Source organism: Nycticebus coucang, chromosome 15 (genome assembly GCF_027406575.1).
Source record: "Nycticebus coucang isolate mNycCou1 chromosome 15, mNycCou1.pri, whole genome shotgun sequence".
Classification (NCBI taxonomy): domain Eukaryota; kingdom Metazoa; phylum Chordata; class Mammalia; order Primates; family Lorisidae; genus Nycticebus; species Nycticebus coucang.
Window position 1 is genome coordinate 86,896,199 of NC_069794.1, and position 21,676 is coordinate 86,917,874.

The following is a 21,676-nucleotide window of genomic DNA, read 5'->3' on the forward strand; positions in this document are numbered from 1 at the left end:
GGTCATTCAGATGTACTCACTGAGACTCTACTACATGCTGACCATTGCTAAATGCTAAGTATGTAACAATAAGTAATACCAGTCAGTTAAACATAGTTCTTATTGTCAGTGAGTTTATAGTGGGAAAGAGAGAAGTCAACAGCAAAAACTAAACCTTTCCCTGAACTTGCTATTAATAAAAATCCGTTTTGTTTTTTTTTTGGCAGTTTTTGGCTGGGGCCAGGCTTGAACCCACCAACCCTAGTATATGGGGTCAGCGCCCTACTCCTTGAGCCACAGGCACTGCCCCAAAAATCTTCTTTTCTAAATTCATTTCCTACATCTGCATTTATCTTCTTACTTACATTACATACTCTTAGAGTGACATGATAACTTTCTCCCATGATTCCCTGTCATTTACAATTTACACCAAACGGGGTTTGTTGGGGGATTTGCCAGGGATGGGGGTAGGAAGAATGGGAGGAGTTGGTGGTCAGAATTATTTCCAGATGAATAATATTCTTCTTAAATTGTCTGGGTTCAAAATGTCAACAAAGGAATTCAAAACTTTGTTATACTATATATTTCTTTTAGCAGACCAAGCATATATGTAAGAATTATAGTTAGATTATCAAGAATATAATTTTAATAGTCACACAATGTAAATTGGACTAAGCATAGTTTATTGATTTCTTGATAATTTGGAAACATTTTAGCATAAACTCAGAAACAGTTCATAGCATAAAAGTTCATAGCATAAAATAGTTGTGTAACATAAAGCATACTTGAGAAAATTGTGATATTGGTGCCATTAAGGATCAAACTCTGAAAGCCCTTTATGTAGCTATGTGAAAATTAATTTTACAGTTTACTAATTTTACAATTAAAGTATAAATGGTATACACCATGTGCCACTGCAGTTAACTGAATCGTTAGACTCAGATGGTTCTTTAGGAGTCAGTTGTCTGTTATCTCACCCAGATGTAACTAAGAAAGTTCTTCAAAGATGATACATATATATATATATATATATCCAATGATACATACAGGTTGCCATAACTTATTAAGCTAATATTTTAAATATTGAATTATATACAAATATTTCTAAAAATCTTAATTAAGATTTGAATCTGAGGTAACATGGATCCATCCCATCCTTCCTCCTTTTCTCCCCTTGTCCAACTAACAAAAATTTTAGCGACTGCTGTGTGTAAGACAATGTCTGTTTAGATTCCACATTAATAGAAATATGTAATAATAATCCATGAGTGACAGAAATAATGTTAAGTCTGTAGTTCCTAAACTGAGCACTGAGGCGCCCCAAGATAATCACAGAGGATTCCCAGAGGTTGCCATAGGGCCTTTTCTATTTTATAAGGAAAAACACTAACATTTGCCAGACATCACACAAACTATTAGCTTGAGTTAGTTCTAAGTTTCAACATTAAATACCATTTCATTTTTTTCAGTGATATCTGTATGAAACTGATGTTTGGTGGTTTCTGTGTTTAAAAAACAAGAGCCACATGAAAAATAAAATCAGCGTGCAGCGGGAAATGAAGGTGGTAGTGTGGGGCTGATTCCAGAATGTGAGAAGCTACGCAGTGCCCAGCAGACATGCATCCCGTGCTTAATTATGGTTATTGAAGAATGAGACACCAATGTTATTACTCTCTCAGTTTATGAGTATTATATTCTTAAATAGCTATTAAGCTGTTAAGATGTTAAGTGTTCATTGAGTTGTTCAGACCTAACTACTTAATAAACAGAACTGTTAGGTATTTCTCTTTTTCCAAGGAGCACCATGACAAAATTACAGAGACACTAAGGATGCCATGAATTGAAAAAGTTTGAGGACCTCTATCAGTCATAGAAACCCATTAGCTTTATAATTCTTTTCTAAATACAACTAGCTTTCATTATTTTTAGATAAACACATTGAACCTGGAAAGATTCATAATTTATACTAATTATCCTGATTTATTTTCTTTGGCAATTCCTATGTCCCTTCTGTTTCTAGACCAAACATTTTTTCAAAGTTCTCCCTTGTTTTTTTATCATTAGAACGATCTTTATTCTGTGAGTAGAGGCAGCATGTGTGTCTGCAGTGTATGAGTGAAAGCAGCTATAAAATGTTTAGTGATGGCCATTAAGTCAAATGCTCACAAGCAGGTAGTTGACCAACCACCTACCTAACTTAACATGGAGTAGATTTGCTGTATTGTTTAAACACCACCTTGATTTATTTTTACCTTTATTGTTTTTATTTGTGAAATACCCACTTGCAACTATATTTTTACAAATAGGGTTGCTTTCAAATTGGTTTATCCTGACTCGTTAAATGTATCTTCTCTATAATAGAATTCTCAAGAATGCTAATTTATGTAACCAAAAAGAGTGAGAGTATTCTATAATCTATCTATGAAAGATAAAGCAGAAAGTATTTTAAATTGAATGACATCAAACCAATATGTTAGCTAACACTGGATTTTTTTTACGTTATAAATTAAGAGACTGTGTTTGTGATGGTATGCTTAATTGCTAGGAGGATATCATTGGCCACTCCTCGACAGCTGTATAAATCTTCCAATATGACTCAGCGCTGGCAAAGAAGAGAAATTTCAAACTTTGAGTATTTGATGTTTCTTAATACTATAGCAGGTAAGATGCCTTATTATTTCATTGCATAATATATTTATATTTATCAAATTCATTGGTAATATAACTTGATACAATACATTTTTCTTTTTGGAATTTAAATGCAGCATTAGACTTAATTTTGAAACATTTAATTTCATCATAATCTGTACAAGCTAATACCCAGGCTTTAGATGCATTTATTGTTGAAGAGGTTTTTCCTTGCTCTCCTTCTGCCATTTCCTTTGCTGACAGCTTTGTCTGAAGGTTTATTAGAGTCAACAAACCATTGCCAGAGAGTGTCTGGAAATAATAATGGGAAAATGTAATTTCACTACTTTGTCATTCTCAGCAATAGCAGCTAGACAGGAGAATAACAACAGGATTCTGCCTAGTACAGATGTCACCTGGATTATGGCATGATTAGGTTACAGTATGCTTTTTTTTTTGTTCTTAAAATAGTCAAATAAAAATAAAAAATCGGATTCCATTTTCTAAATGATGAGTAATTGCCATCAGCCTCGGCAGTACTATGCTTGTAAATCAAAAGGAGGTAACAGCTTTGTCTTTCTACTAAATCAGTGGTTGTCAGCGGTTAAACAAGTCTATAGATTTAAGTACTTCGTTCTTTTTTCTTAAGTGAAGCTCCAAAATCCCATATCCATGTTGAGTTACAAAGAGTTTACTTCTGTAAATCAGGCTCTACAAAAACATTTTGCAATCAGATGAATAACTACGTAAATAAATGTTTGCCTATGATCATTGTTTTACTATGAATAAATGTCACAACATGAATTTAGAGCAGCGTTCTTGAGACTCATTGCTTTAAGAAGATAACTATATGATATTCTTTTTAAAACTATCATACGTAAGTATGAATATAGATACATGTACAATAGATTCATATTAAATATGGATGATATAGCTATGTATTAAATAGGCAAGAGAATTTGATTTGTCAACCAAGGGGTAAAGTTATTTGAACAGTTGAAATGTTTTTGCATTTTAATCACTTAATGCATTCACATGCATGCATATATTCATTTATTCACATATGCAGCAAACACATATATCTTGAGGAAATATTTATTTCCGCAAAATAGAAGAAAAGTGTTATATTGTTTAATTAGCATATTATTTACATATAATAGATAGATTGAACTTAAATGTCTGAAATGTAAAGAACTAAGTTTCATTAACACATTTAGGTAAACAGCATGAGGTACAGACAGAGCATAAGCTACAGCACTAAAAGCAAAGGGTTTGAATCCCAGATCTGCCAACTTCGTGTCTTGAAACATAAATGTCAAGTTTTAACCCTACGTTGGACTTTTCATCTTTTAATAGCAATGCTTAATATATTTACATTGACTGTAATGACTAGTATGTTTGGTCTTATTTTGTTCTATAAATTTTTTATTTTGCTTATTTGTTTATTTATTTATTTATTGCTTTTCATATTGTTTTGTTGTTCTTTGGCCATACATTTTTGCTCACCTCTGTAGAGATTTAGAATGTAGACATCTTGATATTAATTCTCCTAGAGATACATCTAAATTTTTTAAAATCCTCCTAAACTGTATTTCTCTTATTTTTGAAATGAATCAACATTTTAAAATCACTCCTATATACAATAAAAACTTTAACTCAGTTTTACTCCTCATTCATTGTTTATCTTTGTAAATATAATTTACTAGCCAAAAGCCAGATTATTAATAACGTCTTACTTTTTGGTGTCCTTGTTTTTTTGAATATTAAGAAAAATTTCCAACTATTAAAAATCATATTCTTGTTCCTAAAGTATATATTTTCAGTTCATGGATCTTCACCTGCCTTTTCAGGATAATGTTTTCTTTACATTCTTCTGCAGTATGTTTTCCATGTGACCTATGTTAGGTTTTGTTGTGGTTATTTGCTATCAAGAGACCTCTCAAGACTCAAGAGCCCATCAGATGGGCTCATGATTTTTACCTTGGCTGTGCTAGCTATTTGGAGCTATGATACGTAAAACTGCAGGGCCGGGTGACGTATCTCGCTTCCAATTCAGTTTCTGCTCTAGCAAACGTTCGTATCAAATGGTTCTGCTATTCTAGAATGGGATTCTCGCCGTCCTTTGGATGGAAGATTTTCTAGTTCATTATTTTAAAGGGCTTTTTCTCACCCCCATTCCTTCTCACTGCATTTTACTCATGTCAGATAAATTTCCCACCACATGGTCCATACCACCTTTAACCACCATGCCTGTTGCTTTCTGAATGTCTTTCTCTGTCCAACTCTGGAAAGATTGCTCTATTTAAATCTAGATAGCATTGTAATCTCTTCTAAAAGTTGCACCTGATCAGTATGGAGACCAATGTGCTTTTTTGTGATTGGGTCAGTCTTTAGGTTTCTGACCCAGGCCATTGCAGACCATACCCAGAATTAAAAAGTATCTTCTTATCCTTTTTTGAATCATTCTGGCTTGTTTTATTTGATATCACAATGATTGTATAGCCACTGACTCTTTTTGAGAATTTATTGGGTACTTCCTTTACAATTATAACTAAACATTAAAGTCCTGACTATCATAGACAATGGGATAAAAAGAAGAACAACATAAGGATTAGAAGCTTACAGCACTTACAATATGGATGAATAAATGAAATACACATAAATAAGAGCATTTACGACAACTGACATTAAGTGCTGAACAACTGCCGTAAGTAGTGAATGCTGCAAAAGCTGAACAGAGGGGAGGAATGTAAAGATGTGTTGGGGGAGAAAGAAAGAGCGGAAAGTACAGATTTCTGCCAGTTAAACATGTATGGTGTCCCCTGAACCTGAGGAGCATGTCCTGACTGGAGCACAGTGACAGTGATATCAGAGCTACAGGTAACAGCCAGATTATGAAGAGCGTTTTAGGAGTATAGTTCTGGAGTTGAAGGGAATATAATAGAGAACATTCGGAAAATTAAACTGAAATTATGAATAACATGAATCAAAGTTGATAGCTTCACATTAGAGAGCGCTGTGAAGGAAGTGTCACAAACATCTAGATACAAAGTCAATTAGTTCATTCTTTCAGTAAATAGTCACCGAGTATTTACTACGTTCCATATCCCCTGTTTTGTACTGAGACTATGGAAGCAAATAAAATATGGTCTCTGCCTTTGACGAGATCATAGTATAGTCAGGAGAATAGACACTTACACCAACAATTCCAGTGAAAAGTTGTTTTATAAAGGGAGCGTATATGAAGGCTTCAGGGGTCACAAATCTAGAAGTTACTACTTATAACCTAGAGATCAAGAAAAGCTTACAGGTGACATTTAAAATAGGAATTGAAATATGAATGAGACTTCAGTAGAAACCAGGCAGAGGGCATTCCAAGCAGAAGGAAAACGTGGGATGATGATTTGGATGAGAGCAGTGCCAGCAGATACGGCAAAAAGAGAGAGAAACAAAAGCCACTTTGTGCATTATCATTACACAAAAACTTGGTGACCGAGGTTTACTCTACTTCAGTGGTTTTCAGAGCGTGGTCCCCAGACCAGCAGCTTTAGCATTACCTAGTGCAAATTATCAAACGCCTCCTCAACCCTACTGAATCAGAAACTCCAGTATTGGGGACCAGCAACCTTTTTCAACAAGCTCTCTGGGTGGTTCTGATATAAAAAGTTAGAGCACCATTGTTCTAGCCAGTTAAGGTCTGATTGTCAGAACAAGATTTGCATAGAAAAACATTTAGAGCATATAAGAAAGCATTCAGTTCGTATAATGAAAGTTTAGATAAGTGAGAGATTAGTATAATACAGCCTACACAAGGAACAATTTTTAGAAAAGATAGGATTTAAATTAACTCTCAAGGATTTTGTCAGATACAGATGATTAGCCAGGCAAAATGAACCTTTATAAGTGGAATGACAATTGAAAAAAGTTATGAATATCATTATTATAATATAAGACAACTGGAAAAAAGGTATGAGTATATCTCCCTGGATTTATTCCTATTAATTCTTCCCCTGCCATCATCCTAAAATTTTAAGTAGGCGTGCCTGTTCACACTGAGCACCAGCATTGAGGATGTGGCTGATGGTTTCATGGAGAAGCTGCAGTAATGAATAATTGAATAATTGTTAGGGCAGCAATTAGAATCACCCGTTTTTTCTGATTTATGGAGAATACTGTGTATCAATTCACTTTTTCTTATTATTAGAATGCTAACACCTTTAAAAGTTCTGAGGATCCTAGAATAAAGGACACTGTAAAGAGAGGTTAAGTCATGCTGATATCACTTTTCTGACGTCGGTTCCTCTAATCCTATTATTTCATAACAGTTTTAGGGATATAGTTATTGTTCATTAAGTACTTAAGTGAATTGATTGAAATTTAAGATTTATCATTTCATCCAAATGTTGTAACTCACGCCTGTAATCCTAACACTCTTGGGAGACCAAAGTGGGAGGATTACTTGAGGTTGGGAGTTCAAGACCAGCCTAAGTGAGAGGGAGACCCTGTCTCTACTAAAAATAGAAAAAAAAATTAACTGACCACGGTGGCAGTTGCCTGTAGTCCCAGTTATTCATGAGGCTGAGGCAGAGCCCAGGAGTTTGAAGTTGCAGTGAGCTGTGATGACCCCACTGCACTCCAGCCAGGTTACAGAGCAAGATCTTATGTGAAAAACAAAAAATAAAGGATTTATAATTTTTAGAGAAGATTTTGAAAAATTATAATTTCTTAGGTAAATCAAAGCTTAGAAATGGTTAGCATATGTGTTAACATGATTTTTTTCTTTTTTATGATTTTTTTAAACATTTCCTTAATTATTATTGACATCAAGACTCAGAAAAAAGTAAATAATAGTATTTTTATCACTTCTGCATTTGGTTTCATTATTTGTATTTGAAACATTTCTTTAATATTAATATTGAGAAAAATAGTAAATAATAATGTTTATTATTGTACATTGTGATGTACAATATGCCAAACATTGTTCCAAATGCTTTATGTGTATTTACTTATTTAATCCTCACTATAGCCCCATGAGTTAGGTTCTGTTCTTATTCCCATTTCCTAGATCAGAAAATGATTACAGAGAAGTTAAGTAATGTGCTCAAGTCAGTGAGCTAATGAGTGACCAAGTCAGGACTCAAACCTGAGTAGTGTGGCTCCCGAGCCCTCACTCAGCTAAGACACTTACATGCCGTTCACAGTCATCTCCAGTTGGCAGCCTTAATTTATTAACTAAGGCTGCAGTGTCCTAGCACCAAGGCATTATATAGACCTCTTAGTTTAGACCCTCTTGTTATATGTGTATGTGTATAAATACGACATATCCACAATTAAACATAAACACACATTTTATTGTATGTGTATAAGTTTTATGAAGACACTTTCCAAAGTACAAAAAGGATGTAAATCTTCAGAAAACATTGTTCTTGAAAGATAGTTACCTAAAGTTTTGCCCATAAATGTGTTTATATTCTTTTTACTTATACTTTTAATAAATATCCATCATAGAAAACTGGGAATAAGGAAATGTGTAATTTAACAAATTAAAGCACTCATACGCCTCACCAAGAGAATCCCAGTTGACACTCTGGTAATTGGTCTGTTTTTCCTAATCTGTACAGGGTGTATCACTGGGAACCTGCTCACATACAAGCTGACCTTCTGCTTTTTCCATTCAGTTAGATATTTCTTGGAGGCTTTTTAAAACTGCTTGCGAGTCCAACTGGAACTGTGGTATAATTTATTTATTTTTGAAACATTTGAGAGTTGTTAATTTTCAAAGAACATAAGAGTTTTAGAAGATTATGTAAAAGAATTTTAATGATGCTTAAAGTTCTATTAAACACTAATCAGAGGTTCCAACCTCTGATTCCCACAGCAGACCTGATTTCTGTTCATTGGGTTCTGAAAGATACAAGCTATGCCTCATTTTATGGCTTACTAGATAATAGTGTGAAAAAGATGTTAAAATCTGGCATTTTTACATTTAAAAAAATAGTAGAGTGATTACTAACATAGCTTTGTGTAAATGATCCTGTGTTTCACTTGAGAATTTTTTAAAGTATTCTGAGTTGTTTTTCATATGATCAGCTAATGAATTCAGCACAACTTCCCGAACCCCAACCTTTTTTCTACTGTTTAGCATTTTCCACTTTTTTGCTCTGTGATGAACAAGCCCTCCCTGGTTAATTATGTATATATTTAGCTACTGCATGTGTTGGGCTTATTATTGTCATCTAATTAGATGTAACTTGAACTGCTTCCTTCTAGAAAAATCATTAAAAATTCTTTCCTAATGACCTAGAGATGACAAAATGTCTGTAAAGTGTGAAGAGGCAGACAAGCACAGGAACATCGCTCTTAGAGAGTGTTAATCCAGATGCTGCAATCATCTAATTAAACAATATTTTGCTGTCATTAACATTTTCACCAAGGAATTGCAGTTATAATTTCTTTGTCAGCTGTCTCTAGATCACTTTACCTTCAAAACTAAAGTGCCATATAAAAACATTAAATTGGATGGTTTAATTAAAAAGTTTGTTTTTTTTTTTTAAATGAAGCAACATATCCAGTGTTTCTGAGATCTCATTTACTGTGCTTCACTTTGATTGTTGGAGCGGCTTAGTGTCATAGGCTTGCAATATTTAATATTCATCTTCTAAGATAAATCCTTATAAGCATAGTTAGAAAAAATATATATCTGTATATTCTGTACCTACCACTGCTGGAGAAGCCAAGAACCTGACCAGTTAAGCATAAGTGTATTTACTAAACTTCAGCTATCCTAAAGGAAAAACAAAACAATTAGTAAATACCAGACATGCCAGAGCCGAACAAGTATTACTTTGGAATCATCATGCTTTTTGGCTAATTTGATGGACAGCATTATTTTTCATTTCACAAAGGTGTTCAGTAAAATAATTAAATAAATAATGCTGTTTAATGCTTAAAACTTACAAATTCAAAATCTCAAAGTAATAATTTTTTTATGCGACATTATATGTTTTTATTTCAAATTAAAAATATATATTGGCTGTCCATGTTGTAAGGCTTTCATGTGGAAACATTTATTAAAAGCAGGTTTTAAAGTCATTATATTTATTTAAAGTTTATTATATTAAAATTAAAATGGCACTGTAAAGTTCTAGTATTTAAAAAATTACTGTATTTTTCTTAGCATTTATTTTCAAAGAACTCCACAAAGATTTTTAAAAGTGAATTACGAAAAATGTAGACAGATAAATAGCCATGAGCTGTGACTGTCAACATCCATCATTTTGTGTGTATTTGTGTAAAAGTTTTAAAATGATACTTTTTTCTTTGTATTTTTCCAAAAATAACACTATATATTTTCCTTTATTAGAAAATCATTTCTATTAAAAGCCTAAAGTCTTCAAACATAGTTTCTATTCTTTATTCAGTTTTCAGTTATACAGTACATTTAAATACTGAGTTAATGTAAACTGGCTTTTTATTTTTCTTTTGACAGTTTTTCCTTAGCATACAAGTTATAAAACTTCATCAGATACTTTTTAACAATTGTAGTACTTAACTTTCATCTATCAATTAATTTATATAAGTAATATATGTTTTACATACACATGTATCTGTGGCATGAGCATTATTCTATAAAAAGACACACACACTGGAAGACCTGCTTTTCATTAAAATATACAGAATTTTAAAGTAGAACAGTTCCCCAGAATATGACAGAACACTAACTTGCCATGGACCCACTTAGGATTCCAGAAATAGCTCTGCCAGGCCAATCTATACTCTCTTTCTGTACATGTATTTTTTAAAGTACTGAAAGAGATCAGGTGTCCCTTATTAGCATTTATATGAACTACCAATCAATAATAAATTTTAAAGTTTAGAATTTTATAGATGGTATTTTACAATAATATTACTGCTTTGACAGACTGTTTTTATGTACAAGAGACTTTGTTAAAGTCCCTAAATTGTTGTTTATTCTCATCAGTAGTATCCTTCATGATAGACTCACTAGCACAAAGCAAGTTCATTGATTGTCTGAGCTGCCCAGCTGTGGGCATTTTCACAGGGTAATGTTCACATTCACAAGGCCTTTCTCCTCTCCCTCGTGCGCATCCCTTTCTTTGTGTAAATCTCATCTACAGAGAATGTTGTGCAGGTTTCATTCTTTACTTATGTTTGTTCATCTTTTAAAATTTGGCTCATCTTCCATTTTTCATATGCATATTAATTCCATCAACAAACATTTGTTTTTTTCCATGGGACTTTAAATACATTGTATGTTTTTAATTGAAATTAAAAATACACATTGACTGTCCATGTGCAAGACTGTATGTGGAAATACTTGTATTTGTATGTCCCAACATACATAGATTAAAAAAAACAAGCCAGCCCCTCCATTTGTGAGTTTACAGACAGGGAAGGCAGACTTCTAAATACCAGTGCAATAGCTATTTTGTGTAAAATTGGATGAAAATTTAGAAAGTTGTCCATGATCATAATATTTTTTTTTTACCAAAAGTAATCTTGTCCAGTGAAAGTTTCCTTTGGACCCTGTTTCTTTAACCGTGATTCTGTCGATTTCATCTGCTCACATGTTATTTCAGTACCAGGTTATGAGAAGGAACCAGTGCTGTGTTCCTCTACGCTTTCCACACTCCCATTGTGTCTCAATATCCTTACCTGCAATGTTGAAGTCATTCTACCAAAGACAAACAGACAAACACAACCTAAAGTCCACCAGGTCTCCACTAAAGTAAAACAACAGTATAAAAAGAAAATGAATGAACTTAAAAGAGTAGAGGTTGGGCATGATGGCTCACGTGTGTAATCTCAGCACTTTAGGAGGCCAAGGTAGGAAGATGGCCTAGGGCTAGTAGCTCAAGACGAGCCTAGGTAACATAACAAAATCCTAGCTCTACAAATAATAGTAATAACAGTAAATTGTCCAGGCCTGATGCCACATACCTGTTAAATCCCAGCTACTTGAGGAGCTGAGGGAGGAGGATTGCTTGAGCCCAGGAAGATGAGGTTGCAGGATGCTACAATAGCACACTGCACTCCAGCCTAGGTGACAGAGTAAGACAAGACCCTGTCTCCAAAATAACAAGCGAAATAAAAGAATGGAAAAATATATCTGATATCTGCCTATGTACTTCTTATGCTGGCTTCAGAGTACTTGAGTTTGCTTGCAAATTCCCTGCATTGATTCTTGATATAGTTTAATGTCATATTCTGTTCACTAGGAATATAATTTCCAGGTATATATTCATTATAACAGAATATCATCACACAAGCCGCAAGTGTACGCATCAGGAGGGTGACTTCCTCCGTGATCACTTTTGGGGGCTCTGGCTAAAAAGGCTCCACTTCCAGGGTTATGATATTCTCTCCACCAGCAGAAGAGAAACTGAGCATGGAATATACGTGTGGGAAGTTTCTGAGCACCACGCCTCAAAGTGCCTCTACTCATGTTCTGATTAGAACTAAGTCCCAGGCCATAGCTGCGTGTAAGGGAGGCTAAGAAGTGTCACCCAGCCAAGGAAGAAAACCATCATTTACAGCAACCAGCCAGCAGTCTCTATCCCAGTCTTATTTATCATTCTAGTTACTTTTAAAGAAACTATTGTGTGAATTCATTTGAAACACATTGTTATCAGAGCACTTTTGATTAAACAAAGATATGGTTCAATAAACAAGAGTTACTTTTCTTCAGGAATTCAATAATTACCTTCTAAGAACAGAAACTGCTTCATAAGAGATTAGTGTATATAAATTTCATTTCCATTTTTCTTTACTAGGACGGACATATAATGATCTGAATCAATATCCCGTGTTTCCATGGGTACTAACAAACTATGAATCAGAAGAATTGGACCTGACTCTTCCAGGAAACTTCAGGGATCTATCAAAGGTAACTTTGCAATGCATAGAAGTCAGTTTTCTTCATAAGGCTGTAGTCTAAAAGCATTTCTGTCAGAATGTGTATGTGTGTAGAACCACATACACACAGTTGACCACCCCCTGGAGCTGACCTGGTTTTCAGACCAGACATGCACCACGTGTACACATCATACAGGAGGCTGTGTGTTGACCACTTATGGTGACCTTATGGTGACCACCTTATGGTGACCACCTCTGTGTGTTGACCACTTTGTTACAGTTCTTTGGATGGTCACCTTACAGGGGTTCTGCTATATATCCAATTAATGTTTGTAAGAGAAAACTTGCTTGTCTTGTCCTTTTGTAGCCAGGGTTTAATCTCATCGATTCTTAGCACAGAAACTAACTACAAGAAGATAAATTAGTACTAGTGTAGGCAAAATGAAATAGGTCGGTGACAAAGAACAGATGTAGGGAGAGGTTGCTTAGGTATCTCAAGTCAAAAAACGATGAAATTACTACAAACTGTGATGGCAAATTGTGTCTGTGATGTATTCTTAGGTGTAAGGCATATTATCTTTTGTTTTCTTTTTTTACTAAACAACACTGAAAAAATGCCTATTATCTTGATCAGAAAATATATATACCCTGTAGGGAAGCAGAATGCTGAGAAGAAAATCCATCTAATTTGTCAATGGTTTGTTTAGAGAAAAGATAGGGCCCTAAAATTGGCAAGAAAATGATACATAATAGGAATAATAAATAAAAAAACAGATTTTTGATTAGTTCACTTCATTTGTCCAGAGAAAACTTAAGTTTGAAATTCAGTAGAGAACTAGGAACTAAATTTTAAAAGCTGCTCTCTAAAGCCTAAGCTTACGTGGGAGCCCCGCCCTGAAGTTACATCCTTTAGCCATAGTAAAGCTTCAGCTTACTCACTTTGAATTGATCCATCTTTTCTATCAAATGTGATTCTCTGGTTTAGCAGTCCACAGAGGGCTAAAAGGTGTCCGTGTATACATTTGGTTTAGGGAAGGTAAGCTCCAGGGGCTCCTAGCCAAGGGTAGTGTAAACCCTGCAAATTAGGGAAACGTCACTGAAACCAATTTAAAATTAATCCCACAGATGGTTTTTAACTCGGCATGCCTTCTGCTTCTGTTTTTGCCTTTGAAAGCTTGACTCACCCAAGTCGAAGTTCTATATTGCACTACTTAACTGCCTGTGTGACCTAAGCCAGTTTCTCTGAGCCCATTTGTAATATGGGAATAATATTTCCCATCTCATACAGTTGGAAGGATCAAACGACAAGCCTATTTATAGAATGTAACCTAGGACTTGGCACATAGAAGCACCTGGTGAATATTAGCTACTCTTGTTACACATGGAATATTCACTAGCCTGTTTGTAAAGCCTACTTACTAAATTTTCCATATTCTTATGCGTCATTCACTCTCTGGTTCTTTTCTTTTATGTAACTTCCTTATCAAATCTAGTTGTAAGCCAGGTATGGTGGCACATGCCTGTAGTCCCAGCTACTCAGGAGCCTAAGGCAACAGAGCTAGACTCTGTCTCACATAAATAAAATTAATCTTAGTTGTAGCTCATTGCTAACTTTAGTTATAGACTCTAAAGCAGTGGTTCTCAACCTTCCTAGTGCTACAACCCTTAATACAGTTCCTGTGGACCACTGCTCTAAAGGAACCTAAGAGATCATTTAGCCATTATCTTAGTGAGAGTTATACAGCTGGTAAAAAAATAAAATAAAATAAAGGAAAGAAAATAGCAATTGAATTCTAATATGCTTGCAAATAAAAGCTCACATAGCTGACAGAGATGTGTGAGGCCTGCATTTATGAGACCAGCATTTACAGCAAGGACTGTACCAAACTGGAGATGCATCCTCAGCTACGCTGAGGTGTTGGGATTCAAATATTCTTAAAACACTAACTCAGCCAAAGAAAATGTGGCACTCTGTGATTATGACTTAGGCAAAGGTTTCTTAGGACAGAAAAAGCAGTCACTATAAAAAAAATTCATAAATCAGATTTTATAAAAATTTTTTAAAAAAGAAAATGTGGCACCCACTATGATTAATATTGATTATGGAGGGCATCTGGTAAATATTTGCTGGTAATCACAGATTTTTAGTTTATCCATGTAGGAAAAATGAGATAAATTAAATGAGGAAGTCACTGTTTCTAAGGTCCCTGGAAGATGTAAACATTCTTCAAGGTTTTTAAGCTGATCATGTACTTCCTCTGACAGAGCTTTTCCTTCTGTGCCTCACATGTGTTCTTCTAATTTTAAATAGTGCTAAATAAATAGCAGAGGTAAAAGATGGAGCCTAAGTAAATTAGGCAAAGTGAATACCAGCTGTACTTTTGCAAGCATGGAGTCCCTCGTGCTGTACGCAGCTGAACCCATAAGCTCTGAAAAGATAGATAGCTTTTTCTTCCAATTCTACTCTATCCCATGCTTTAGCAATTTGTTCTTTATATTCCGTCACACTAGCATGGTAGGAAAATGTTAGCAAATTAAAGCCTCTTGATATGTTAATAAATTACTCACGCATTGTTCCCATGCTTCATTGAATTTCTTAATAGGAACTTCTTACAAATGGGCTAGAAACCTAAGACTATCCTGTATAAAAATCATTAACAAACAATATTTTAATGTATGAAAATATATCTTATTTTACGCCTAATGGGAAAATGACATTTGAAGTCTAACAATGTAATTGGAAGAAAAAACCATAGCAGATTATTATTGCATTGGAGAGATGTCCATTACGTAGTGTGTGAAACTCTTATAAGCAGTACTGCAGAAGATAGTTTTAATGGAGACTTTGTTACATTTTTGAAGTTCAAGGAAAAATTGAAATACTTGAATAATAATATTAAGCAATAATATTCCAAGAGATCATTAGCTATAGAAGTAGCTGTTTCTAAACAAAGATTGGGAGTCCTGATCCAAGTAATAATTCCTAGCAATGAATAATTCCAGAATTTGTGTCAGTAAAGATGTAGTACCCCAAATAATTTTTGTATTCTTTACTGTGTAAAACATTAAGAAGCTATGAAATATACAATCCTACAAAAGTTAAATATTTCTCTTCTTTGTTTATACCACCACATTGCACTGGCTTCATGAAATTCTGTGTTGTTATCAATTAGGAAACTGTCGAATGAAAGTTTCAGAAAACCCAGCTCAAATTAGCTTGTACAATATTTCAACGTTATTGGTTCTATAACTGAAAAATTCAGAGGAAGGTTTTGTTTTTAGCAACATTTGCTCAGTAGTTCAGATGATAGCACCAAGGAAACTTGTTCTTTCCATTGCTCTGTTCTGCCTTTAGTTGCTGTGGGCCTCATACTCACCTCTCACTGGATAGCCTCTCGTACGTGGGCCTCATACTCACCTCCCACTGGATAGCCTCTCGTACGTGGGCCTCATACTCACGTCCCACTGGATAGCCTCTCGTACGTGGGCCTCATACTCACCTCTCACTGGATAACCTCTCGTACGTGGGCCTCATACTCACGTCCCACTGGATAGCCTCTCGTACGTGGGCCTCATACTCACCTCCCACTGGATAGCCTCTCGGATGTGGGCCTCATACTCACCTCCCACTGGATAGCCTCTCGTACGTGGGCCTCATACTCACCTCCCACTGGATAGCCTCTCGTACGTGGGCCTCATACTCACGTCCCACTGGATAGCCTCTCGTACGTGGGCCTCATACTCACCTCCCACTGGATAGCCTCTCGTACGTGGGCCTCATACTCACGTCCCACTGGATAGCCTCTCGTACGTGGGCCTCATACTCACCTCCCACTGGATAGCCTCTCGTACGTGGGCCTCATACTCACCTCCCACTGGATAGCCTCTCGTACGTGGGCCTCATACTCACCTCCCACTGGATAGCCTCTCGGATGTGGGCCTCATACTCACCTCCCACTGGATAGCCTCTCGTACGTGGGCCTCATACTCACCTCCCACTGGATAGCCTCTCGTACGTGGGCCTCATACTCACCTCCCACTGGATAGCCTCTCGTACGTGGGCCTCATACTCACGTCCCACTGGATAGCCTCTCGTACGTGGGCCTCATACTCACCTCCCACTGGATAGCCTCTCGGATGTGGGCCTCATACTCACCTCCCACTGGATAGCCTCTCGTACGTGGGCCTCATACTCACCTCCCACTGGATAGCCTCTCGTAGCTGCGAGCTCTCCAGTGCCCTGTGGCAACAAAAGGGGAGCAGCACTCCCACACTTCATATTATATCGCCAAAGGAAAAGAGAGAAGCTTACCAGGTAGCTCCCATGGAAGACAAAAATCTCTTTTCTGTCAGAAATCACAGAAAATGTCTTATGATCCATCAGCCCTGCTTAAGAGGGATGAGATCCCCCTTAAGAGTGATATTGGAGATGGGACCTGACAATCATTTTCCATGCCTAGAACTAGAGAGAGAGCCAGGATCATACAGGACACCTATCTAAGAATGGTGGAATGATCCAAAAGAATAAATTAGGACTCCTGTTCTCAAAGAAAAGGGGGCTAGTTGGTGGTCAGTAAACAATTATAAACTACCAAATACAATGTATCTGAGAGTTTCTTTATGGTTTCATAATGAAGAGAATAGCAGATAAATTACAGATTTATACACACATAGCTACTGCATAAAAGGAGCTTTGCAAGGTACTAAGAGAACTTTATAGAATAGTGTTAACTTTCAAGGAATGTTCATTGTTCATGAGGAGAAAAAAACAAAAGGTAGCATAACACTTATTAGTTCTATACAATTATTATATATGGACGTTAACTGAGGTCAGAGATAAATTTGCCATAAAAGTAACAAAGCTTAAGCTTTCATGACTCTTGATTTTCAGGGACATCTTGCATCCAGTCCCCCTAATTTTATATTCATTTTCTTAAATAGAATGTAAAATTTTGTAAGTTTGAAGTCTCACAAAGCCTGGACTAAATCCTCAGGGCAAAGGAAGGAGCTATCTCATGAGTAAACATGGGTAGCTTTGTAAAAGAGGCAAAGGAGAGGGGTATTTTAAACATCTTGGTATACTAGCTGATGTATCTTCGATACATATCTGATCGGGTCCATAATTCACCAATTACATCTACTTCTTAAATACTTCCCCCAAACCTTCTGAGAGTATTGACAAGACAATGGTTTTCCATTTCATTGTTAAGCGTCGTCTAATAAATAACAAAGTCATGTTGAAAAAATTATTTTACTGTTTTTATAGCATTGCACAGATTAGAACAACAAATGAGAAACAAAGTAAATAAAAGTAATGTCTCTACGTGGCTGTACTTTCCCTGAGGCTCTGAGCACGCCGTGGAGATGGCGTTCTGGGTAGCGCCTAAGTCCCCGCTACAGTTAGTTCCATAGCAGGCAGTCCTCATTTACGTAGGAAATTGGACCCTTGGAGTTGTTTCTGTTCTCTTTACTGGATGCTAGGAAAGGTTAATCCTCGAATTAGCAAACCTTTTCTGTTTTCCTTTATTTGTGTCAGTATTAAAATTGAGAGTCAGAGGGCGGCGCCTGTGGCTCAGTGAGTAGGGCACCGGCCCCATATACCGAGGGTGGCGGGTTCAAACCCAGCCCCGGCCACACTGCATCAAAAAAATAGCCGGGCGTTGTGGCGGGCGCCTGTAGTCCCAGCTGCTCGGGAGGCTGAGGCAGGAGAGTCGCTTAGGCCCAGGAGTTGGAGGTTGCTGTGAGCTGTGTGATGCCATGGCACTCTGCCGAGGGCCATAAAGTGAGACTCTGTCTCTACAAAAAAAAAATTGGGAGTCAGAGAAAAATTTAGAGGTCATAACTGGAATGTGGAAATATTCTTAGCTCAAATGTCTTTCTGTCTAATGTTGTACAAACTTAGGGTGCTTTCTAAGCTCTCTGAACTTCTATTTTCTCTTCTTTATTTGTGGAAAGTAGTTAAGGCACCTAGTGTTGTAATGCCTGACACACTGTGGCGTTCAGTGAGTGGTAGCGACAAATTTCTATCAGTTGAGCGTTCACTGTCTTTGGTGTAATTGAAAAAAATCTAGTGAAAGATGATTTTATTCGACTGATTTACGTTTTATTATAGTCAATAAAGTGAATATTATGGTAAATGAAAAGTAATACCATTTAATAAAATATTTTTCTTTTATTTTTCCTTTTTTTAATCCTTTTTTTTTTCTGAGACAGAGTCTTACAATGTCGACCTCAATAGAGTACTATGGTGTCACACAGCTCACAGCAACCTCAAACCCTTGGGCTTAAGTGATTCTCTTGCCTCAGCCTCCCAAGTAGCTGGGACTACAGGTGCCTGCCACAGTGCCCATCTATTTTTTTTGTTGTAGTTGTCATTGTTGTTTAGCTGGCGTGGGCCGGGTTTGAACCTGCCAGCCCCAGTGTATGTGGCTAGCGCTCTAACCACTGAGCTGTGAGCACCGAGCCTAATAAAATATTTTTCATGCAATAAATAGCTTTATCATCTGTTTAGATTACAAGATTATCAAAGCTGTAAATGTTGAAACACTGACATTAAATGTTTATGGAAACTTTAGATGCATATTTATTGAGACTACGGTATTTTCTGTTTACAATATCCCTATTCTTTCTTTGGTCCACTTAACTGAATAGCTGAAGTGTTATAAGAGCAAGAAATTTCCTTATTAGTAAGATTTATTATATTTCTCATTTAGTTAGACACCACAGGCTCAAGTTTTATTTGTTATATGTACAGGCTATAGGCTGTGTTTATTGTTTGATAGGAGGGAGAACAAATGAAACTATCTGTCATTGACCTATCTTTTCAATACTAAGCAACAGTGAGCATAGAGATTTGCTGCCCCTAATTTATACAGATACTTCTTATGAAGATGTGACCTTGTGGTGAAATTTCTCTTAAAACATCATCTTTGTTAGTGCTTTCCTTATTTACATATACTATTACATATACTGTTTACTCATATGAACTTGACTCTTAAATTATAGCTGGTTAATGCCTTTGACTTGAAGTACAGTCTCTACTCATTAAAGTGTAAACAGAATTTTCCTATTTCTCAGTCATGCCCTCTGATAAGTGAAATAGTTTCATCACAAAACCAAGTCCTACTAATATTGACATGAGCATAAGATATTACACACACACCCATTCATCAAGTGGAAAAAATATATTTTGTTAACACAGGAGTTGTTTGACTGACAGATGATGATAAGCATAACCATTTTCCCAAATTATTATGCCACTTAAAGAAAGGAAGTGATAATGCCTTGAGGCTTTGAAATGTGATAATGCAGCAGAGTGCACTGAAGTGTGAACACTGCTAGCCATCCACCCCCAATGCTGCAGAGTGTCTGTACACCACGCAGGAAAGAGTTTACGCCATTAATGTAGGGAATGCACAACTCAGCCATCCAGAACAAGTTTCTGCGATTATTTCATCTTTCCTTTTCACCACAGCTTAACAATATCTAAAATGAAATTAGTTTCATGTGCTTTAGTATAATCTATCTAATGCTTAATTTTTAACAACAAAATATAAAGTATGGGCAAAGCTACTAAGTGTATTAGTAGCTGACTATGATGATATAAAACTTACTAAAAGATAAAAGAACAAATGTATAAATTTAATTGTATACCATCTACCAAAAATACCTACTGCTAAATTTGAAATATTGGTCTAAATATATGTTGAAAGCCACCCTAACCTATCACTCACAGGATGTAGAAAGTTGTTTTTGTTAGGCTTGTTTATATGGCAGTGCTGAAGAATTACTGATTTAAGGTCAGGTATTTACTGGCAGTATTCATGGGTTTTGTTTTTTTTTAATTTCAGGTTAATATGAAGGCACACATGACTAGGTGACAGTGTTTGCATTTGTAAGGTGAAGTCCAAGTTGCAGCTGTGTCCTTCACCCGAGAAGTGTGCCATATGCCCACGCATTGTTCCCTTTGGGTGGGACCTTGCTGGTCCTTGTTCCCTACCCCCTACTTGAATTTAACTGAGTTTTTCTCTCAAGTGAACACACAGTTGTTAATCTAGTAGTTTCTTTCTTTCTTTTTTTTTTGGAGACAGAGTCTCAAGCTGTTGCCCTGGGTAGTGTGCCATGGCATCACAGCTCACAGCAACCTCAAACTCATGGACTTCTTAAGCGATTCTCTTGCCTCAACCTCCCAAGTAGCTGGGACCACAGGCACCCACCATAACACCTGGCTATTTTTTGGTTGCAGTTGTCATTGTTGTCTAGCTGGCCAGGGCTAGGTTCGAACCCGCCAGCCTTAGTGCAGGTGGCCGGCACCGTAACCACTGTGATACGGGTGCAGAACCCAGTTTAGTATTGAGCACATATGATGCTTGTTTTTCCATTCCTGTGAATCTTAAGAAAGTGTTCTCCCAGTCCATCCAGGTTGCTACTAAAGTAATATACTGTTTTAAATTCATGGGATAATCATTTATTTGAATTTATAGTTCTATTAATTCACTTATTTTTTTATTCCACAAGCATTTATTGCCAGCTTACTTTGTACCAGGCACTAGAGACACAAAGACAATAAGAAACAGTTCATATTGTTAAGAATTTATAGTCATTTTTCATTTATCTGGTACCCATCGAGCTATTTTCTTTCTAATCAAAAGAAAAGAAGAATCAAGAAAAGACAAAGAAAAAGTTGATTCACAGACACTTTGGTAATCAGAAAAAATGAGGTGTTTGTTTTTTATATCTCTACTGTTGCTTGTTGGACACACATAATGGGTGACATAGAGCTTTGTGGATTTACACAGAACTTCCAAAGCAGTCCTGGGCTCTGTTTGCCTATGCTCTTTTGAATCCTTCCCATTTAGCCAATTGTCGTGTTATTTCAGAAAAAGAGAAGAGAAAAAAATACTAGCTAGGGCCTTTGCTACCTTGAAAATTTTAGGCTATTAAAAAAAGGAACAGAAAACCCCAGGATCATTTTCTAGCGTATGCTCCTGGCACTCCCTACAGAAGGGAAGCCTGCTTTGTGCACTCTGCTTCACCAGCCACGTGCCACGTCGGTATCTAAAGGTGTGGCATTATCATGCCAAAGTAGGCCAGATTCAGTCTCCTTTAACCTTTCCTTTCTGCTGAAACAGAGTATTAAGTAGAAGTGATCTTGAAATTAATTTGTAGCCCCATCATTATCCTCCTACTTAAT

The 21,676-nt window shown here is 36.2% G+C and overlaps 1 protein-coding gene across 3 annotated transcripts in view; it reads left to right on the forward strand.

Moving 5' to 3' along the window:
• The window catches only part of NBEA (neurobeachin), a 754,735-nt gene that overhangs the window by 624,985 nt on the left and 108,074 nt on the right, over positions 1 to 21,676 (forward strand). For all 3 annotated transcript variants that reach the window (XM_053563534.1, XM_053563535.1, XM_053563536.1), the window contains 2 exons: positions 2,525 to 2,640; positions 12,402 to 12,514. In XM_053563534.1, coding sequence (XP_053419509.1) covers positions 2,525 to 2,640; positions 12,402 to 12,514 — 229 coding nt within the window. The remainder of the gene's footprint in view (positions 1 to 2,524; positions 2,641 to 12,401; positions 12,515 to 21,676) is intronic.